The sequence below is a fragment of the Armigeres subalbatus genome, chromosome 1, assembly GCF_024139115.2.
Source record: "Armigeres subalbatus isolate Guangzhou_Male chromosome 1, GZ_Asu_2, whole genome shotgun sequence".
NCBI lineage: Eukaryota > Metazoa > Arthropoda > Insecta > Diptera > Culicidae > Armigeres > Armigeres subalbatus.
Window position 1 is genome coordinate 51,867,417 of NC_085139.1, and position 21,357 is coordinate 51,888,773.

Here is a 21,357-nt window from a genome sequence, read left to right on the forward strand (position 1 = left end):
TAGAAGCAGTACCATAATCACCGATAGTCAAAGGTATATTTTATGTACCATAATCCGGGGTAAAATTGTTTAGCGGACAAGCTCTGGTTTCCAAACTTATTAGCCTTCACTATTAATTTCGTGATGGTATCCAAGAAACCTTACAGCCTTTCTGAATTAATTTGTACCAAACAAATATCGCCACTTTAATCTAATTTATTTTGTTAATTCAAATCGTCTTCTAATTCTGTCAAGATATAGAAGATATAGTATATTCAGATATATGTTTCGTCGTGCCGTAAATATGCCGTAATTATATACTAAAATGTTATGTTAATTATTCTTCTTTAAAGTTATTGAAAACCGTTGCGGTAAACTTCAACCAAATTACAATAACTGTTTAAAATCGCATACAATAACCCAATACAGTGTTACGAAACAAAATGTTTTACAGCCGCAAAACTTCGTCTTTCTACTATTTTCATCCATAATCCGAACTAACTCTAGCCCCATTAGCGGGTAAGCACCTGGAAGCATCATCCCATCTCTCGACTGTTGGCAATTAGTGCCTTGTCCCTTACGCCATTACACGCCATCCTGCCTAGTGGAGAAGGTCATCGGAGAGGATGGGCAGAAGTTTTGCCCCCGCCCGTCAACTAATTTCAAACTCAATTAAACCTAATGAAGAAGCAGACACAGCGCCGACCGCACGGTATAGCGCAAGTTTATTCCACGACCAACATGTTTTTGTGCTCCGGAGCCACCTGCTGACCCGATCGGGTGGTATCGGCATAGGGTTAGGGTCGCGTGATTTTGCAATCGAACGCCCGAGCGTAGGTTTCCGTGTAGAGCAGGCTGCATACGGCTGCATTATTGTCGTAGTTCATTTCCGCCACCTTAAATTCGGGATTAATGGCCACCCTCAGGGTGTACAGGCCAAAGTCCAGCTCGCTGATATCGACCCATTGGCAGTCGAGGTTATGCCGGTAGATGTCGGCGCAGTTCACGGATACTCCTGCAATGAAAAAAAGATGTGGAAATGAGTTGACCAGACGCAATTTCATATTCTATTTTTTTACTTTTGAATAGTGAGAAATTTATTAGATTTTTTTATAATTCCCATGGAATATGTTTTTTTAACCGATGTTGGAAATACGCACGGGCACGTGGATTAGAACAACATTTTGAACTATTTTCTAAGTCCATTAGTAAAATATGTTTATAGAAAGAACATGAGAACTAATCCTTCAAAGTTGAAAATGCCAAAGTTAAAATCTTATTCAGACTTATTTTCACATTTTCATCGAAACCATTCCTTAAGCAATAGCTAGGTTAAATAAAATACTTTTTAACATTTATTAAACAACTAGCCTAGTGCTGCAAGCCTCTTTAACCTTAGTAAGATGTTGGGGTCAATATGACCCAAAACGAAACTTCAAAGTAGAATAACTTTTTACCTGATATTCCGATTGTTCTGAAATTTCCTGACTTTTAATATTTTGTGGAAATGAAGCATCTGACATGAAAAAAGTATTTTAAGGTGCAACAGGAACGACCCCACAAAAAAAGTTACGAATAAGATGTTAGGGTCATATTGACCCAGAAATGTAAATGCTTATAAAACAGTCAAATTATAACCGAATTACAAAGTTTATATACCGTTCTAAAGATAAACTCATCAATTTTGTGGATATGTGGTGATACGCTGGTTCTGGAGACAATGGCCACCGGGAAACGACTTCCACGGGGACCTTGTCGGTCATATAGGGGGAGCATAAAAATCGCTCCATATATGCCATTCGATCGCTAATTTTCATGTATTCTCTTAAAACGGTAATGTATGGTCCATTAGAGGGCTTCCGACGAAAGTGGCCACTCCTGGTACATGCAAGGTGCCCCCGAGGAAACCGCAGGAGGGGACATTTCCCTTTTAGCACCAAAACATACCGTGCGGCAGCTCTGTCGTCATGATTTTCCACAAAATAGATAATAATGCGCTTGAAATCGATAAAAGACCACATTGGCCACTCCTGGTACATGCAAGGTGCCCCCGGGGAACCCGCAGGAGGGGACATTTCCGTTTTAGCACCAAAATATGCCGTGCGGCGGCTCTTTTGTCATGATTTTCCACCAAACAGATGGTTATGCGCTTGAAATCGATAAGTGACCACATTGGCCACTCCTGGTACATGCAAGGTGCCCTCGGGGAACCCGCAGGAGGGGACATTTCCGTTTTAGCACCAAAATATGCCGTGCGGCGGCTCTTTTGTCATGATTCTCCACCAAATAGATGATAATGCGCTTGAAATCGATAAAAGACCACATTGGCCACTCCTGGTACATGCAAGGTACCCTCGGGGAACCCGCAGGAGGAGACATTTCCGTTTTAGCACCAAAATATGCCGTGCTGCGGCTCTTTTGTCATGATTTTCCACCAAACAGATGGTTATGCGCTTGAAATCGATAAGTGACCACATTGGCCACTCCTGGTACATGCAAGGTGCCCTCGGGGAACCCGCAGGAGGGGACATTTCCGTTTTAGCACCAAAATATGCCATGCGGCGGCTCTTTTGTTATGATTCTCCACCAAATAGATGATAATGCGCTTGAAATCGATAAAAGACCACATTGGCCACTCCTGGTACATGCAAGGTGCCCCCGGGGAACCCGCAGGAGGGGACATTTCCGTTTTAGCACCAAAATATGCCGTGCTGCGGTTCTTTTGTCATGATTTTCCACCAAACAGATGGTTATGCGCTTGAAATCGATAAGTGACCACATTGGCCACTCCTGGTACATGCAAGGTGCCCACGGGGAACCCGCAGGAGAAGACATTCCCTTTTTAGCACCAAAATATACCGTGCGGCAGCTTTGTCGTCATGATTTTCCACAAAATAGATGATAATGCGCTTGAAATCGATAAAAGACCACATTGGCCACTCCTGGTACATGCAAGGTGTCCCCGGGGAACCCGCAGGAGGGGACATTTCCGTTTTAGTACCAAAATATGCCGTGCGGCGGCTCTTTTGTCATGATTTTCCACCAAACAAATGGTTATGCGCTTGAAATCGATAAGTGACCACATTGGCTACTCCTGGTGCATGCAAGGCGCCCCGGGGAACCCGCAGGAGGGGATATTTCCGTTTTAGCACCAAAATATGCCGTGCGGCGGCTCTTTTGTCATGATTTTCCACCAAACAGATGGTTATGCGCTTGAAATCGATAAGTGACCACATTGGCCACTCCTGGTACATGCAAGGTGCCCCCGGGGAACCCGCAGGAGGGGAAATTTCCTTTTTAGCACCAAAATATGCCGTGCGGCGGCTCTTTTGTCATGATTCTCCACAAAATAGATGATAATGCGCTTGAAATCGATAAAAGACCACATTGGCCACTCCTGGTTCATGCAAGGTGCCCCCGGGGAACCCGCAGGAGGGGACATTTCCGTTTTAGCACCAAAATATGCCTTGCGGCGGCTCTTTTGTCATGATTTTCCACCAAACAGATGGTTATTCGCTTGAAATCGATAAATGACCACATTGGCCACTCCTGGTACATGCAAGGCGCCCCGGGGAACCCACAGGAGGGGACATTTCCGTTTTAGCACCAAAATATGCCGTGCTGCGGCTCTTTTGTCATGATTTTCCACCAAACAGATGGTTATGCGCTTGAAATCGATAAATGACCACATTGGCCACTCCTGGTACAAGCAAGGTGCCCCCGGGTATTCCGTATGAGGGGACATTTCCGTTTTAGCACCAAAATATGCCGTGCGGCGTCGCTTTCGTCATGATTTTCCACAAAATAAATTATTATGCGCTTGAAATCGATAAGTGACCACATTGGCAACGCCTGGAACCTATGAGGGGGCCCCATGGAACCCGTAGAAGGGGACGTTTCCATTTTTACACCAATATAAGCCGTGCGGCGGCTCTTTTGGTGTTTTCCCAACGAACGGATGGACGTGCGCACGAAATCGATAAGTGACCACATTGGCTACATTTGAAACCTATGAGGCTCCCTCGAAGAACACGTATAAGATGGCATTTCCATTTTTACACCAACTTATGTCATGCGGCGGCTCTTTCGTCGTGATTTTCCTCCAAATAGGTGCCCTCGAAATCGATTATTGACATATTGTCCACCCTTAGAACCTATGAGGTGCCCCCGGGAGCCCGTAGAAGAGTACATTTCCATTTTAAGACCAAAATATGCCGTGCGGTGGCTCTTTCTTTGTTATTTTCTACCAAACAGATGGTCATGTGCTTGGAGTTGATTAGTGATATTGTCTACTCTTGGAACCTTTGAGATGCCCTGCGTACCCGTAGGAGAGGACATTTTCATGCTTATATCAAATGTACTGTGCCGCTTGCGGCAGCTCTATCTTCGTCTATCATTGTCTACCCTGGCCACAAGTCTTCAAAAGTTGGTTATGCGCTTGAAATTGTTCTTCATTTGAAATTGAGTATACTGAGTCAAATTAAAAAATAGTTTCTGGGCTACTGTGATGATTCCTTCGAACAGCTCTCCAAGGATTTTTTATTCCGCATCTCGATATTACCATTAGTCGATGGTCCCTTCAATATCGACTCATAGAAGTTTGAGGTTTTCACCGATCGCCGTGGACAATGATATGAAAACGCAACATTTTGATATTAAAAAAATCTCTCTTTCTGTGAGACTCCTGCGGGTACCTTGTAGGTTGTAGATATTAAGTTCAGAATGAATGACCTATTTGATAGAAAAAAAAACAAGATTAATCTGATATGGAAATGCTAATATCATCTTCCAAACTTGGACGTACATGTTCATGATAGAATTAGAGGCGAAAGTATAGAATTGATAGTTCCGTTAGGATACGGCAGGCATGAAGAATGTTTTTTATAGAAGTCGATTTGAAAGCGAGCGGAGGGCAATATTTGTGATGGCACATATCACACGACCTTCCTTCTGCCAAGCTCCCGTATGAAGGGGGAGGGAAGAATATCAGTGTGGAAGCACTCCACAATTACCGAAATTGGGCCTGGGGTTCCCCCGGGTTGATATTAGATTTCAAGAGCATTACCAACTATTTGATGAAAAATTATAGTGAAAGAGCCGCTGCACGGCATGTCTTTAAGGGCCGATGTCCACGTAAAGTTTTTTCACGCTGCGTTCACGCAAGGTACCCAGCATCAAATGGAGTAATGCACACGTTTACGTGTAAACGTGTGCATTACTCCATTTGATGCTGGGTACTTTGCGTGAACGCGACGTGCAAGCAGCGTGAAAAAACTTTACGTGGACATCGGCCCTAAGTAAGAGTAAGGGTAAGAACGGAAATGTCCTCTCTCCACTGAGCTCACTGTCCTGAGCTCCACGGCGGTACTTCATAGGTTCCAAAATGGAAAATGTGGTCACTTATTCATTTCCGTATAAAAACGGAAATGTCACCATCTACGGGTTCCCCGTGGATCATGACGAAAGAGCCGCCGCACGACATATTTCGGTGTTAAACGGAAATGTCATTTTCTACGTGTTCTCCGAGGGAGCCTCATAGGTTTCAAATGTATTTTTTTGTTAAATATCTTAGCTGTGCATATGCACAGCATATGTTTCGAAATGGACAAATTGATATGAAATTTGCGAAAAAGAATCCACGTGTCTTGGAGGGACTCGAACCCTCAACCTCCTACTCTCTAGATAGGCGTGATAACCCCTACACAACAAGACCACTTAAAGGTCACGTTTTCGGAAAAGCCATCAGAATCCGAGTACCAACCTCCACCGCGGTTAGCTCTCTTTTTTGCAAATTGAATATCTTTCGGATGCTTGATTTGCCCAATCTCCACATCTCCGTATTCAATTTGCAAAAAAGAGAGCTAACCGCGGTGGAGGTTGGTACTCGGATTCTGATGGCTTTTCCGCAAACGTGACCTTTAAGTGGTCTTGTTGTGTAGGGGTTATCACGCCTATCTAGAGAGTAGGAGGTTGAGGGTTCGAGTCCCTCCAAGACACGTGGATTCTTTTTCGCAAATTTCATATCAATTTGTCCATTTCGAAACATATGCTGTGCATATGCACAGCTAAGATATTTAACAAAAAAATGGTTTTCGTACGGCCGAGTTGCCGAATAATATGCAATTAATTGTTTCAAATGTAGCCAATGTGGTTCAAGAGTGGTCAATGTGATCACTTATTGATTTCGAGCGAATAACCATCTCTTTGGTGGGAAAGCACACCGAAAGTGTCGCCGCTCGGCATATTTCGGTGTTAAAACGGAGATATCCCATTCTACGGGTTCCCTGGGGGCCCCTGGTAGACTCCCAGAGCGGCCAATGTGGTCAATTATCGATTTCAAGCGCATAATCAGCTATTTTGTGGAAAATCATGACGAAAGAGCTGCCGCACGGCATATTTTGGTGTTATAACGGAAATGTCCTCTTTTACGGATTCCCCGAGGGCACCTCATAGGCTCCAAGAGTGGCCAATGTGGTCACTTATCGATTTCGAGCGCATAAACATCTATTTTGAGGAAAATCATGATGAAAGAGCCGCAGCACCGCACATTTTGGTGCCAGAACGGAAATGTCCTCTCCTACGGGTTCCCCGGGGGCACCTTGCATATACAAGGAGTGGCCAATGTGATCATTTATCGATTTCAAGCGCATGACCATCTGTTTTGTGGAAAATCATGACGAATGATCCACCGCATGGCATATTTTGGAGTTTAAACGGAAATATTCCTTTCTACGGGTTCCCCAAGGGCACCTCATAGGTTCCAAGAGTGGCCAATGTGGTCAATTATCGATTTCGAGCACATAATCATCTATTTTGTGGAAAATCATGACGAAAGAGCTATCGCACGACATATTTTGGTGTTAAAACGGAAATGTCCCATTTTACGGGTTCCACGGGGGCACCTCATAGGCTCCAAGAGTGGCCAATGTGGTCACTTAGCGATTTCAAGCGCATTATCATATATTTTGTGGAAAATCATGATGACATAGCCGCCGCACGGTATATTTTGGTGCTAAAACGGAAATGACCCTTCCTGCGGGTTCCCCGGGGGAACCTTACATGTACCAGGAGTGGCCAATATGGTCACTTATCGATTTCAAGCGCATAACCATCTGTTTGGTAGAAAATCATGACGAAAGAGCTGCCGCACGGCATATTTTGATGCTAAAACGGAAATGTCCCCTCCTGCGGGTTCCCCGGGGGCACCTTGCATGTACCAGGAGTGGCCACTATCATCGGAAGCTCTCTCATGGACCATACATAACCGTTTTAAGAGAATCTATGAAGAATTAGCGATCGAATGGCATATATGGAGCGATTTTTATGTTCCCCTTATATGACCGACAAGGTCCCCGTGGAAGTCGTTTCCCGGTGGCCATTGTTTCCAGAACCAGCATATCACCACATAGCCACAAAATTGATGAGTTTATCTTTCGAACGGTATATAAACTTTGCAATTCGGTTATAATTTGACTGTTTTATAAGCATTTACATTTCTGGGTCAATATGACCCCAACATCTTATTCGTAAGTTTTTTCTAATATCCGAAGAAGGTAATAAAGACAATATTTCTTTTGATTATTCCAAAAAATATTCTAGACCTTTCTGCAACTGATTTTAATCCAGGCATTTTATGCATTTTTAATTTTTATATTCTATGCTATCGTCCATTGATAAAGAGGGATTCTAGTGTCTAAGTGTTGTTCTTTCCATATGTTATGTTAGCGTGTCAGATATTACATCTAATATCTGGGCTTTTAAAATTGCGATTACAATTCGATGTACATAAATGGCGCTAGAACAACCCACAAGATTGGCAGTTTGTGTTTCCTCCCTGACAGTGGATTTACAAAATATCTCACACCACTCGTAAGCAAAATACTCTTACAATAATGAACATAGAAGCCGTCAATAATGGAACGTAGAGCCAGCTAAAAGCATCACAACCGACATCATAGGAACACTCCTAAAACATCATAAAAAGGCAAAAAATCCCTCTTCAAAGTTCACTCACCGTGTCATGTTAACGACTATATGGAAATCAATCAACCACCCTTACCTTGATCACCGAAATTGGCACAGGCATATTTGGGTTCCGTTCCCGGAAGGCACTGGTTATCCTCTAAACAAAATGATGCTTTGTGACCCTCGGCCACTTTCACCCCTTTGCTGTCGTAAATATCGAACGCGGCAAACACCTCCATGCTGTGGTAGTGCCTAGAAGGAAACAAAAATAGCACCATCAGTCAGGAATCAAACAAACTCGACCATAAATCAACCCTACATATGACACAGATGCCACTCCCACAGGTGTTTCGGAATGTTGGGGCGGAAATCCGCCGTGCCTATATTCACCGTCCGGGCAGTAAATTTCATCAGCCGCCTCGTTTCCAGATGCCAATTCGGGTTGTCTCGTTGGATCTCATAAGCCTGTGAGGCCACACAGTTCTCCTCCATAGCACATTGCAGCAAATACATCAATCGGTCCTCCAGGTGCAGTGACTGTTCCAATTCCACATGGTCAAAGGCCAAATCGGCCATCTTTTCCACGCAAGTCACCGCTGCCACGTGCGTCCCCAGCTCGCTGCAGCTGCTATGCCACCCAACCTCGTGGTGCAGACAATCACTCAGGGAGGTTTCATTACCGTAACATTCCGTACCGCTGAGTAAAATCTCACTCCGGTTCGAGCCACCGAAGAAATCCGTCTGGGCGGCATCGTTTGCATAGCCTAAACCCAGCTGCCGGCACACAACGTTGCCCTCGAGTAGTGACCATCCGTCTGCGCAAATCGTTCCCCAAGCGGTTCCACTGCCGGCGAAGCGGACCTTTTAAGAGAAACGAGAAGAAGAAATCGATTAATCCAGCTCCATCCGGTAATTGCGCCTTGCCCCGTGAATTATAAATAATAGTGAAATAGTTTTGGCTTTTATTATCTAATCCACGGGCTGCCGAGAATTTGCTTTTTATTATCTATAGCTATAGACTCGAAAACTACTGAACGAGGAAGGTTCTTAAGATGGTTTGAGACCACACCCCGTGAATGAAACACATTTCTGCATAACTTGAGAACTAATCAAGCAAATGGAACCCAATTTGGCATGTGGAAAAAAAAAGTTTGGACATATTGTTAAGAAAATTTTGTTTAGCTTTTTAGAGGAATGTCTTCACTTGTCATAAGACGAGTTTGTACAATCCCATTTAATTCCACCACTTAATTGTACCTTGACAGATACGTATTTCGACCTCAACAGTAAGTAAGTAAAGTTTGGACGTTGAAACGAAATCAACACGCAGAGCAACATTTGCTTAATTTGCGAATACAAAATAGATATTTGTGCTAATTAATTTCGGGTTAGGCAAAATTCGACGGGTCTGCTAGTTTATTCATGAATCCTGTAGATTACTACTAATTTGATAATAAGTCTTGACAAGCACGAAGTCGGATAATGCAATACGGCCAATTTTGCTGTTAATGAGATTTTGGCAATACGGATAAACCTTTCCAGGACGGAGAACTTATTAGGAAATGCATATCGGCTGTTGGTGATATCGGGTGCCTTAGGGAAAAGCCTCCTTCAGTAGTATTAGTTTGTCGTAAAGGATGGTGAAGAGTTAGAGTTTTCGCAGAACTTCTTCTGCGGCAGAAGATTTGGAAACTACGTTACGTGGAAAAACCACCTGCTTGTGAATCTACCTGCTTGCAATCGAGAAAATACTGAATGTAAAAAACAAGACACAGATAGGTATTATAAGTGGAATTTGATGATCATCTTCATTCAAATAACAGATGTATTGGCAGCTGTAATTCCAATGAAGGGAACGACTACTGGAATATAACTGAGGAAAGCTATGAAAACCTATTTGAAGGAGCTTGGACTCTTATTTAAAAAAAACTTATGGCCCAACAACCCTACAACGAACACGGGCGTTGTGATGTGATACTGTTACTCAATGTTAATCACTCACAAGTGTTAATTTGTGATATTCCTCAGTACACAGCATTTTCACAAAAAAAAATCTCTGTGCTGTGAAAACCATCTATATTCGTGATGTAATAAGACGATCAACTTTAACTACACGAGGAAACTCAACTACCACCACTTCCAAATTATGTCGATGGAAATGAAAGCACAATACGGATATTTGCTGTATTATTGTGAAGTTCGTTGGCTAACCCGTAGTACCTTGCTTGATAGATTTATTCTCTTCGAAAGAAAATCACTTTTCACATGTGAGCTCCATGGCAGTGCCCTAGTGGTAAGTATAGTAGTGGTGGTATCAGTCGGACGGGCTCATTTGCGTGCTGTGAAATGTGGGTTTAATTCCAGCCCTGGTAATGAAAAAAACTTTTCATAAAGCAGAAAATTCTCCACTGTTCCACTGGGTGCTGTGTCCTGTCCTGTCCGTTATTTAATGCTAGGTGTTAAGTATTCAATCTGTGCAACCTCTGGTCAAAGACGGTGATCGTGTCAGTCGGTCGATCGTTGATTAAAAATAAACCAATGCTCCCGAATGAGTGAGTGGCTTGGCCTTTATAATAGATGTCACCAGGCAGGGATCAACATTTCGAACTTTTATTATCCAACATGCAAACTATTGAAACGAAATTAACTATTTGGCAAAATTGATTGCTGAAAACTGATACATAATACAGAAAACAGTTCATATTTTAACGAATTTCCAACAAAACACCCGCGTAACAAAGCGAAACCGACGAAACTATTCGGACTAACAAACCGCCGCGCGTATTGGTTTAGAGTTTTCACGGATATTCGGACAATTAAATGAAACGGTATCACCGGACTTGATTTCACGTCTTCCTCTATTTCTTTCTTAATCCTGACTGCCTGTCATTTTGACATTTTTGCATTCCTCCCTTCATTCCATAAACTTAGAATCGAAAGGGCGCATTTGTAACACTACCCTCCTCCAAGTTCTTAGTCGTCCCGACTAGGTCAACACTTGCTTTGAATGGCGCCAATCTGTCCACATGTATAATCTTCTTTCTACCACCTGTATTGTCTTTCTCAATTTCGTAAACCAAATCACTTATTCTTCTAAGGACCTTAAAAGGACCTTCCTAATCACACTGTAGTTTCGGCGATCTACCAACGCGACGTTGGGGGTTGTAAAGCCACAATAATTCACCTTCGTTGAATATCGGTCTGTTGGATTTACAGTCGTAGCGCCTCTTCATCGACTCTGCCACCAAATTTAAGTTGCTCCTAGCTTCATCGTGAACCCGCTCCATGTTCGCTTTGACCTGTTGGACATAGAACGGACCAGAGCGAAATACTCCAGGTGACGGGCTCCGCCATAAGTCTATAGGAAGTGTCAGCTCTCGACCAAGATTTAACTGCGCAGGTGAGAATTTTGTCGATTCATGTGTCTATGCACGATAACTAAGTAGCGCCAACGGCAGTAATTTATTCCATGTCTTTTGATTCTGATCAACAAACTTGGCCAAATAATCCAGAAGAGTACGGTTAAACCTTTCGGACTGTTCATCAGACTGTGGATGCAATGGAGTGGTACGAGTTTTCTTGGCACCAAGTAATTCCATCAAACAGCCGAATACTTTGCTTTCGAAATTTCTGCATTGGAATGCATCTGCTACAACTTCAGCCGTTTGTGTTGGTAAAACCACAGCTTCTGTCCACTTGGTAAAATATCAGTCATCACAAGAATCCATTTATTTCCTCTTTCTGTGGGAGGAAATGGTCCTAGGATGTCGATTCCAATCATTTGAAATGGTTCACCAGCAAGTATTAGGCTGCAGCTCACCTCGAGATCTAGTCGCCGGTCCTTTGCAGGCCGCACAAATTGTACAACACATACACCAAAGCTTTACATCCTTTGTCAGACCGACCTAATAGAACCGTTCTTTAACTTTCTTGAGCGTTTTTGTAATGTCATAGTGACCCCCGGTGAATCCTCCATGAATTTGTTCCATATCATCTTTAACCATTACCTTGGGAACAATAGGTTGCAAAAACTCACCTTGTGGTCCTACAAAGTTGCAGCAGAGTACACCGTCTTTCATCGATAGAGTATCGAACATTGTCCAATAACTTTTGGTTGTAATATCGAGCCGTGATATTTTTTTCAAATTCAGGACGTTTTCTAGCCTCTACCCGTTGGATTACCTTCCGAAGAACTGGGTCGTTATGCTGGGCTATTTTGAATGCATCACCTACTGCTGCTAATCGATTACAATGTTGAGGTAGGTTGTTCATCAGCTTGCCTTCTTCGATCTCATTGCTACAATGCTTACATCCAAGGTCAAAACAAGGACGCCTTGATAGCCCATCCGCATTACCATGGCGAGTACCAGTGCGCTGCTGAAGTCGTATTGCGATAACCTTTCGATCCATCGTGCAACTTGACCCTCCGGATTTTTGAAACTGCAAAGCCAAGTAAGAGCAGCATGGTTAGTCTTCAATTTAAAATGTCTAGCATACAGGTAATGATGGAAATGTTGCACCGCTTTAGTAACAGCAACTAATTCCTTTCGGGTAACACAGTAATGGCGCTCTGCTTTCGATAATGATTTACTGTAATAAGCTACAACACGCTCTTTGCCGTCCTGAATTTGCGAAAGCACGGCTCCAATTCCACAGTAACTGGCATCAGTATCTAACAGAAACTCAGTATCGTTACGGGGGTAAGCTTAAAGGACAGGTGCTTCCATCAATTTCTCGAGCGCTTGATCACACTCATAATCCCAGACGAATTGTGTATGATGTTCCATCAGCTTGTGCATAGGTTTTACTATAGTTGAAAAACCCTTTGTGAAGTTCCGGTAATAAGCGCATAATCCAATGAAACTTTGAACTTCAGTCTTATTTTGTGAACGCTTCCATCCCAAAACGGACCTGATTTTGACTGGGTCGGTACGAACTCCATCCGCAGATACGACATGATCAAGAAAGGCAATTTCTCGTTAAAAGCAAACGCATTTTTTAGGGTTAAGCTTCAAGTTGACTGCACGTAAACGAGAGAAAACTTCACATAGATGTGCAGCGTGCTCCTCGAAGGTTTTGGAGTGTACAATTATATCGTCCATATAAATTAGACAGAACTGCCACGATAAACCCTGCAATACAAATTCGATCAATCGTTGAAACGTCGCCGGGCTGTTGCACAACCCAAACGGCATAACTTTAAATTGCCATAGATCATTTCCAGTCGAAAAGGCCGTTTTTTCTCGGTCATTACGGTCCATCTCTACCTCTGCCAGAACCCGCTCTGTAGATCAAGGATAAAGAACCAGTTAGAGCCTTCTAGTGCTTCGAGTGTCAAGTCGATTCTGGGGAGAGGAAAAGAATCTTTATAGTATTGGCATTGAGTTTTCTGTAGTCAATACCAAACCTTTGGCTGCCATCCTTTTTCCTAACCAACACTATTGGCAAACACCATGGACTTTGTGATGGTACGATGATTCCTTCTTTTCGCATTTGATCAACCAACTCCTTCACACACTCTCGTTTAGCCAACGGAATTTTCCTAGGGGGTATTTTAATTGGTGGATGACTTCCAGTGTTTATTCGATGTTGTGTTAGGTTCATTCGTCCCATGTCACTAGAGCTATTTCTGAATACGGCACGGTTGTCTAAAATCAGGTTCATGAACTGCTTCTTTTGTTTCGAGTAAGATGATCCGAACTCTTCGTTATCAATGACTGTAAAAGCGAATCGTCATTTAACTGATTGACATCATCATAAGATGTGTAGAGTACCTCTACCTTGGAACATTTGGCAATTAAGGTTCCAGCTGTAATCTTCGCAGCAGTTTGTGATATGTTCATTACTCTAATCGGAACTTTTTCGTTTCTGGCATCTACTAGTAACTTAGCCACTAGCAAATTGGGGTGGTCAAGGGCACCTTCCAAAAGCACTGATTCTCCTAGGCGGTGTTCACATTTTGCAGTGACGATGGCCTCGCTCCAGGGTGCGATCTCCATTTCAGTTTCGGCAGTTATGTTGAAGAACTTGCTATCAGTTGGTAATTGAAGCGATTTGTTTTTAGATACATGTAGCTTATTTCTTTCGAAATCGTCTATACACATTTGTTCTCTCAGAAAATCATTACTAGTGATACAGTCCTCTGAGATATTCACAACCCACACCGAATGTGTAACAGCATATTTTCCAAAGTTGAACACTACTCTTGTTTCCAAGGTCAAGGCCAAGGAACTAGTTCTCCGTCAACTGTTCTGATGAATTTTGGTTATTTTGCCTCAGGAACTTTCTTCTCAATCAATTTCCAAAACTTTTCGCTTATAATCGTCACTGTAGCCCCACAATCCACTACAGCTTCGTACGAGACGCCATCGATACGCAGGTTTGCTTAATACCTCCCTCGACTACGGCTTAGTGAATTCCCCGAATCGTTTGTCCGCGGCTTTCATCAAAAAGCGACTTTCAGATGAGCATAACTTTCCCTCTGAGGCGATGATAGTGAACGTAGAACTTCTAAAGTTTATCCACGGAGCATAGCTGCCAGATATTTAGCTCTCAAACAGTCATCCCAGTTGTTAATGTCTGCTGTTAGTTCGAATGTTAGGAGATAATCTGCCCAGCGCTTTTTTTATCAAACACCGGTGTTTCCGCGTCGGCTTTCGATGCATTCGGCGAGCTATGCGAGGCTATGCATTCGAGGCATTCAATGCGGCACTCAATTCCCGCATATTTTTCAAGCAGTTTACCTCACACTTAACACGTTCCAGTTCTGTATTAAACTCTTTCATTTCGGATCGCATTTCGTCTAAGTTGGAGGCGATCTGATTATTCAGTTGGTCGAACTTTTCCGGCATCGACTCCTATGCCCAACCCCTTATTCTACATTACCATCCTTCTAAGAAATACAGTCGCCTCTCCACATCTCGATATTGAAGGGACCATTGAGATAGGGAGAGATCGAGGAATGGAAGGAAAATTGAAATGGGTACTAGATCCAAAAAAGCTCGTTGCTATGAAAAACGACAACAAAACAATTGGCGTATCTTGTTGTTGATGTGTTTGTTATTGTCCAAAGATGGTCTAGTAGCCTTAATATTTGAACATATCGACATAAGGAGAGTAAATCCTGAACAAAATATGATCAGAACACATCGAGATAGAGGGATATCGAGATAGGAAGTTATCGAGATGTAGAAAGCTCAAATGTATGTAGATTGAAGGGATTGAGCAAACCATCGACATGGGGAGAGATATCGAGATGTAGAAAACTTTTTAACAAATCATGCACAAGTTTCAGTGGACATTCTATTTGAATTTCGTTTAAAAATATCTCTGGGAATATCTTCGAGCATTATCCTTATCAATATATCCATTCCTCCGTAAAATTGTTTGAAAATTCTTCTAGCTGCTAATTTATCATCGCTTTCTGAAAGTTCAAACATGCTTACAGAATTTAAAATGAAGGTCCTAAGTTGTTATTCCTTAAGGAAAACTTATAAAATATTTCTTTGACCCTAAAACAGATTCCGAAAACAATTAAAAAGTGACCAAAGTCATGATTGAAAATTTTATAATGCAGCCTTTAACCATAACCGATTCAGGTAGGTAGGTTAGTTAAGCTTTTCGCAAACATGCGCGAAAATGATTATAATGAGCAATGTTTGGTCTCAATACGAGCCAGCCTTGGGCTGAAAGTCTCGTTACTAAAGACAAAAAAAAGCGATGTTTGATGGCAAAATTGATTATTCAATGGTGGATCGGAGGTTCACAGAGCTAGTCAAACTTTGAACTGGGACGTAGTGTGAGTAGTGTGAGAATTGATATTTACCTCTACTCGACCTTCATTGGGAATTCTTCCGCCAGCCAACCGTACTTCCAAGTCCTTCATCAGTAGACCCTTTTTTGGTCTAAACTTTTCCGGAATTGGCTTGGCAGTTGTGCTTGGTTCTCCTGCATCATCCGCTTTGCAAATTACTCCGGCCGATTCGCTTGCTTCACAATCGCTGTGACCCCATCCATCAAAGTGACAATGTGCCAGTTCTGCCTCCTTACCGCCACAGAACATATTGTCCATCCAAAACTTCCCTTTGAGAAAAAAAACAAAACAATAATTACTTCGCTTATTTAATCTCACAATTCAAAGTCCTCACTCACGTTTCGCTTTTCCAAAGTGGCCACTGTGGGTCGCCTTGATGTGGCCAGGAAAGCCTAGCTGCCGACAAACAACTTCCGCCTCGGATGAATCCCACTCGTCATCGCACACCGCGCCCCATTTGCCGTCATGAAAAATTTCTACATTACCTAGGAGCAGAACATGTCGAAAATCCCAAGGAAAATCCTAAATTATTATTTTAGACATTGAATGCATCATTTTCACATATTGCTTTATTTGTTTACAAGGCAAAACAACAAGCGGATGATTTCTTACAGTTAGATTGTGGATTTCTTGTGAATAAGTATAGGCACAAAAGCACTTCATAATATTGACATACATGCATAGCTTTGGCCGTTTTAAACTACATGAACGTCAATTTTCAAAAAAGAAAAGGCAAAACTTCCAAACAGTAATTCGTCGAACTAAAATCATTGGTAAAACATGTGTAACACTCCAAGAATTCCATCAAAAAACTTTTTGTGTAAATTATTGAAGCCGCGTTAGGATTTAATGTGAGAAAATGGCAAAATGTCTATACAAATATGTGAAAAGCCGAAACAGTTCTTTTACAAGCATTTTCACCACACCATGGAAAACATTTTTCTTATCAATTTGCTCAGAACTAGGTACTTGCTGTGTGAATGTAGTCTATATCTAATGAAAACGCACTCACCCTCAAAATCACCCCGTCCGCCAACCAGTTTAATGGCGCCATCCTCCTTTTTCAACTTTTTCAGATACTTCCGTACCATGTTCTCCCGCTGCAACCGTGCTTCCTCCAGGGCGGAACCCTGCAACGCGTGGGTCACCGTCACCAGAAAAGCAATCGCGATGACAAGGGTCACCGCCAGCCGTCCTCGGCAATTATCCATCCCACTCGAAATCCCGTTGACCGAACACCTTTGTGGCAATATTGAAATGATCACATTCGTAAAATTAGACTCCCGTTGCTATACGTAACCGTGCTCCTATTTTGAGAGGGCAATCAATCACGTTTGTTGTTCACATAAATTTATTGAAAACACTGCAGAAGATGTACTGCACCGCGTTCTATTCGCTGAGTATCAGCCGAAGGTTCACATAATCGGGTCTCGGTCAAAAAGATCTTGGCCGATCGGCGGCCGCAAAATAACTGCCAAATGATCTTCACCCAACTCGAAGAAAGTCTTCCCGAAAAAATGTGATTGTTTACCGGCGCCCCCTTCGGGTACATCACCCCATCTAGTCAAATTTTGAATGTCGCACGGTGGCCGAACATTGTACAAAACACGAGGAAAAAATTTAGTTTTCTTCAATGATGTTTTTGATCATTTAGTAATTTGGATTTGATCATTTAGAAGTTTGTTAACAATTCATTCCAAAATCAAAATTTTAAAATATGTTGTACGTATGGTGGACTCCTAATGTGAAGGTTTTCTACTAGTCTACCTAGAACAGTTCGTTGTTTGAAATCCAATATTTGAATATTAACGGAGCTAAAGCGCTAGTTGCAGTAATCAATACTAAATGATAACCAAATTTCAATTATTTATGTAGATAATATGTCTTGATCTAATATTTAAAAATTAACAACTGCAACGCAGAAAAAATGATAAACTGTGATAAACTCTGAGCAAGATAATATTCAACATCTTTGTCGATTTTTCTAATGCAAGTTGAAAATTGTTGTTTATTGTACAATTATTGTATCCAATACAAGAAGATATATGGAAAATCAAGAACAAAATATAGCAGATTTTTGTTAGTGAACAACAATCTTCATTGTGAGCTTTTGTTTTTCGATCAACACGAATTTATTTTATTTCTTAGAGACCATAAATCATTTTTAAAACTAGGATATTGTTACTTCTAATCCAACTACGTCAATTATATGAGGCAAAATAGATGTGTCATGCGCTATTTTCTTGTCACGGATATTATATTCTGCCTCACTTCACATTTTGAAAAATGTGTTGATGTTGTGTTACCGAACAACTCATTGAAACAAAACACATGTTGTCTGTCATTTCTTGGAACACATCACATCAACGCAGCACGCGTTCGATTTTCTCTTCTTAGTATGCATAATGTGGAGATGCGTGGTACATCGTAGGTTAGTGTCGCGGATAAATTTTTCCTCTTGCAAAGATCGTTAAATGTGCCCGTCTAAATGTGTTTCTTATACACGGGGGTAGATTTTTCAATTTTTTGGCCTACTTTTATTTCAACAACATTCTAAATACATCCTGCTACAATGTTCCAAAAAATCCAAATTAACCAAAAACATACCCCAGTGTATACTAATGATTGTTATCATAATACCTTCCAGCCTAAACTGCATAATGTTTGGTCAAATTATTTTGCATCTGGCTCAAAAACGTTCCATCACGAAAGCATTTTGGTTTTAAAATTGTTTTACACAAATAACTAGGAGCTGTAGCAGTTGACTATATGAAAAAAAACAACGCCGACAAAAAAATCATTCTAAAAAATCGATGACAATTTAAAGTTTCACTTGTCGAGATTTATGACTTGTGACAACCTTTTGAATACCGGGTTCGCCGTAGAGTTGGGCGAGCTCGTGGTTCATCCTTCGCCGCCACACACCGTTCTCTTGCACAACGTCAAACATGGTCCCAGGCACGCGTCACAAGAATACTCCGAGTGTTTGCAGGTCCTTATCAAGCATGGTCCAAGTCTCATATCCATAGAAGTGAGGAGTGAGTTGTGGGTAATGTGGAGTGAGAAGTTGGGGGTGAGAAGTGAGAGTGAAAAATGAGAAGTGAGAGGTGGTGAGAAACGAGATTTGAGAAATGAGAAAGGAAGAATGTGGAAGGAAGAAGGAAAATAAAGGAAGAAGAATGAAACAAGAGGACAAAGAAAAAAGAAAGAAGGAAGAAGGAAGGAAAAAGAGCAAGGATGAAGAAAAAAAGGAAAAAATAATAAGCAAGAAGAAAATAGGGAAGGAAGTAGAAAATAGGAAAGGAAAAAAGGAAACAGAGAAGAAGGAATAAAAGAAGCATAAGTAAAAAAGAAAGGAGAAAAAAATAAAAAGGTAAAAGAGGAAAAAGAAGAAAGATATACAGAGAACGAAGAAGAAGAAAAGGAAGAGAAATGAAAAAAATAGAAGAAGGAATAAGGAAGAAATTCGGAAGACAAAATGGCATAATAAAGAAGGAAGAGAAAGTATAGTTGAAAAAAGAAAGATGAAAGCAGAAAGATAAAGGAAGAAAAGTAAAAGAAGAAAGAATTAGGAAAGAGTGAGCATGAACATTATGATCGCACAATTCGTAGTTGCTACTCCGTGATTGACTAGAACTTGCGAAATTGTACAGAGAACACAATAAACGGGGCTTGGAACTAGCTTGGGACAATGACGACGCCGGCCACGTTCTTACGGTCATATGGGAAGGGAAGGATTTTTAGTCCGACTCTCGTTGCTACTAGATACCGAGTATACCTCTGCATCTCCACGATTGTCCTGGGATAGATAGATCATTCTAGTTACAACGTATAATATATCAGGATTAATTTCGGTAAGTGATGCGATCTATGGGATGGGAAATTACACTAATCCAGTGGCATATGAAAACTGAGGAGAATCGCGTCAATTGAGGAATAGGTAGGAAATTGTTGACGTGATACTCGCTTTGATAGAAGCCGACGAGTCATTTGCACTTCCACGAGAAATCACTGGGATGTTGGATATATGGGGTAGGAAGTGTGGCAAGGTTCGTTTTGGTAAACGGTCTGCCGTGTATAGCGTGTAGTTTGAATTAAACAAACACAATCGATTCAACTCTAATTATTTTAATTATCGGCCGCACAACTGGATGCGAACTAAATTTTCACTTTCTGATCAACTTACTCACCCGCACAAGGCAGAACAAAATTTCGGTGACCGGCCGATCGTTTTGCTTTCCTCACAAAGCAAAACCAAATTTCAACGACCGGCCGATCGCTCTGCTTACTGGAGAATCACGACTGGAAAAGAAACAAATTTATTACACTTTCTCGGATTAATCATAAATAATATACAAAAATAATGCGATGATCACCTTGTAAAAGTAGGAGCTCCATGGAATGCACTACTTGAGCTGAAATACTTAAATGTTTTAGTCATCTAGGATCAAATAAAAATATGATTTATACTAGAGTTTATTTATTTTTGTATTTGTTGGATCACGGATCTTCTTCATCCAACCTACGTTTTAATATAATATGATAAAGAATAATAATTAGCATATAATATAATACAAGATTTTATGAGATGCACTAAATCTTTTAAAAAAATGTCAAATCCATCACAACTTTGAAGTAAAGTATCCATCTACACCAGCGGTTCTCAACCTGGGGTACATGCACCCCTAGGGGTACCTTCGCTGGCCCTAGAGGGTACCTTGGACAAAAATGCGTAATGGCGGACGTATTACAATTCCAATCAAAACTCATTGATACAGTTTCGATAATTGTGTATTTTTATTTCAAACATTTATATTGTACATAATATGCAATGCGATCAATAAATTCCAATTGAATCCTGCCTTCTACAACCAGTACAATGTATGAAAGGCTGCGGAACAAAAGATCGAACGTGCAAAACGTCGAATGAAAAAATTGATTTTTTTTTCACTAATGGTCGGTTGTTTTGTTGCAACAGGATTAGAAGCATCCTTCTACGCATCTCGGAAGCCTTCTTCCGAGCAGCTTAGAGGCCTCCTTTCAAGAGACTCTTAAGCCTCCTTTCAAAAGGCTCGTAAGCCTCCTATTAATAGGCTCGTGAGCCTCCTTTCAAGAGGCTCGGAAGCCTCTTTTCAAGAGGCTCGGGAGCCACTTTTCAAGAGGCTCAGAAGCCTCCTTTCAAGTGACTGAAAAGTCTCTTTCAAAGAGGCTCGGAAGCCTTCTCTCAAGAGGCTCGGAAGCCTCCCCTCAAGAGGCTCGGAAGCCACCTCTCAAGAGGCCCGGAACCCTATTTTCTAGAGGCTAGGAAGCCTCCGTTCAAGAAGCTCAAAAGCCTCCTTTCAAGAGGTTCGGAAGCCTTCTTTCAAGAAGCTAAAAAGCCTTCTTTTCTAAAGGCTCAAAAGCCTCCTTTTAACGAGCCTCAAAAGCCTCCTTTCAAAAGGCTCGGAAGCCTCCTTTAAAGAAGCTCAGAAAACTCCATTCAAGTGGCTGAAAAGCCTCTTTTCAATAGGCTCGGAAGCCTCCTTTCAAGAGACTCGGAAGCCTATTTTCAAGAGGCTCGGAAGCCTCCTTTCAAAAGGCTCAAAAATCCCTTTCAAGAG

At 41.7% G+C, this 21,357-nt stretch overlaps 1 protein-coding gene across 1 annotated transcript; it reads right to left on the minus strand.

The window, feature by feature from the left end:
- Positions 1-661: 661 nt before the first annotated feature.
- On the minus strand, positions 662-17,288 carry LOC134225409 (lysyl oxidase homolog 2B). The gene is made up of 6 exons (XM_062705469.1): positions 16,770-17,288; positions 16,096-16,242; positions 15,770-16,026; positions 8,264-8,805; positions 8,039-8,196; positions 662-994 (listed from the first exon to the last, which is right to left on the minus strand). The coding sequence occupies exons 1-6, from the start codon at positions 16,966-16,968 to the stop codon at positions 777-779; spliced, it is 1,521 nt and encodes a 506-aa protein (XP_062561453.1). The 5' UTR covers positions 16,969-17,288; the 3' UTR covers positions 662-776.
- Positions 17,289-21,357: the final 4,069 nt, after the last annotated feature.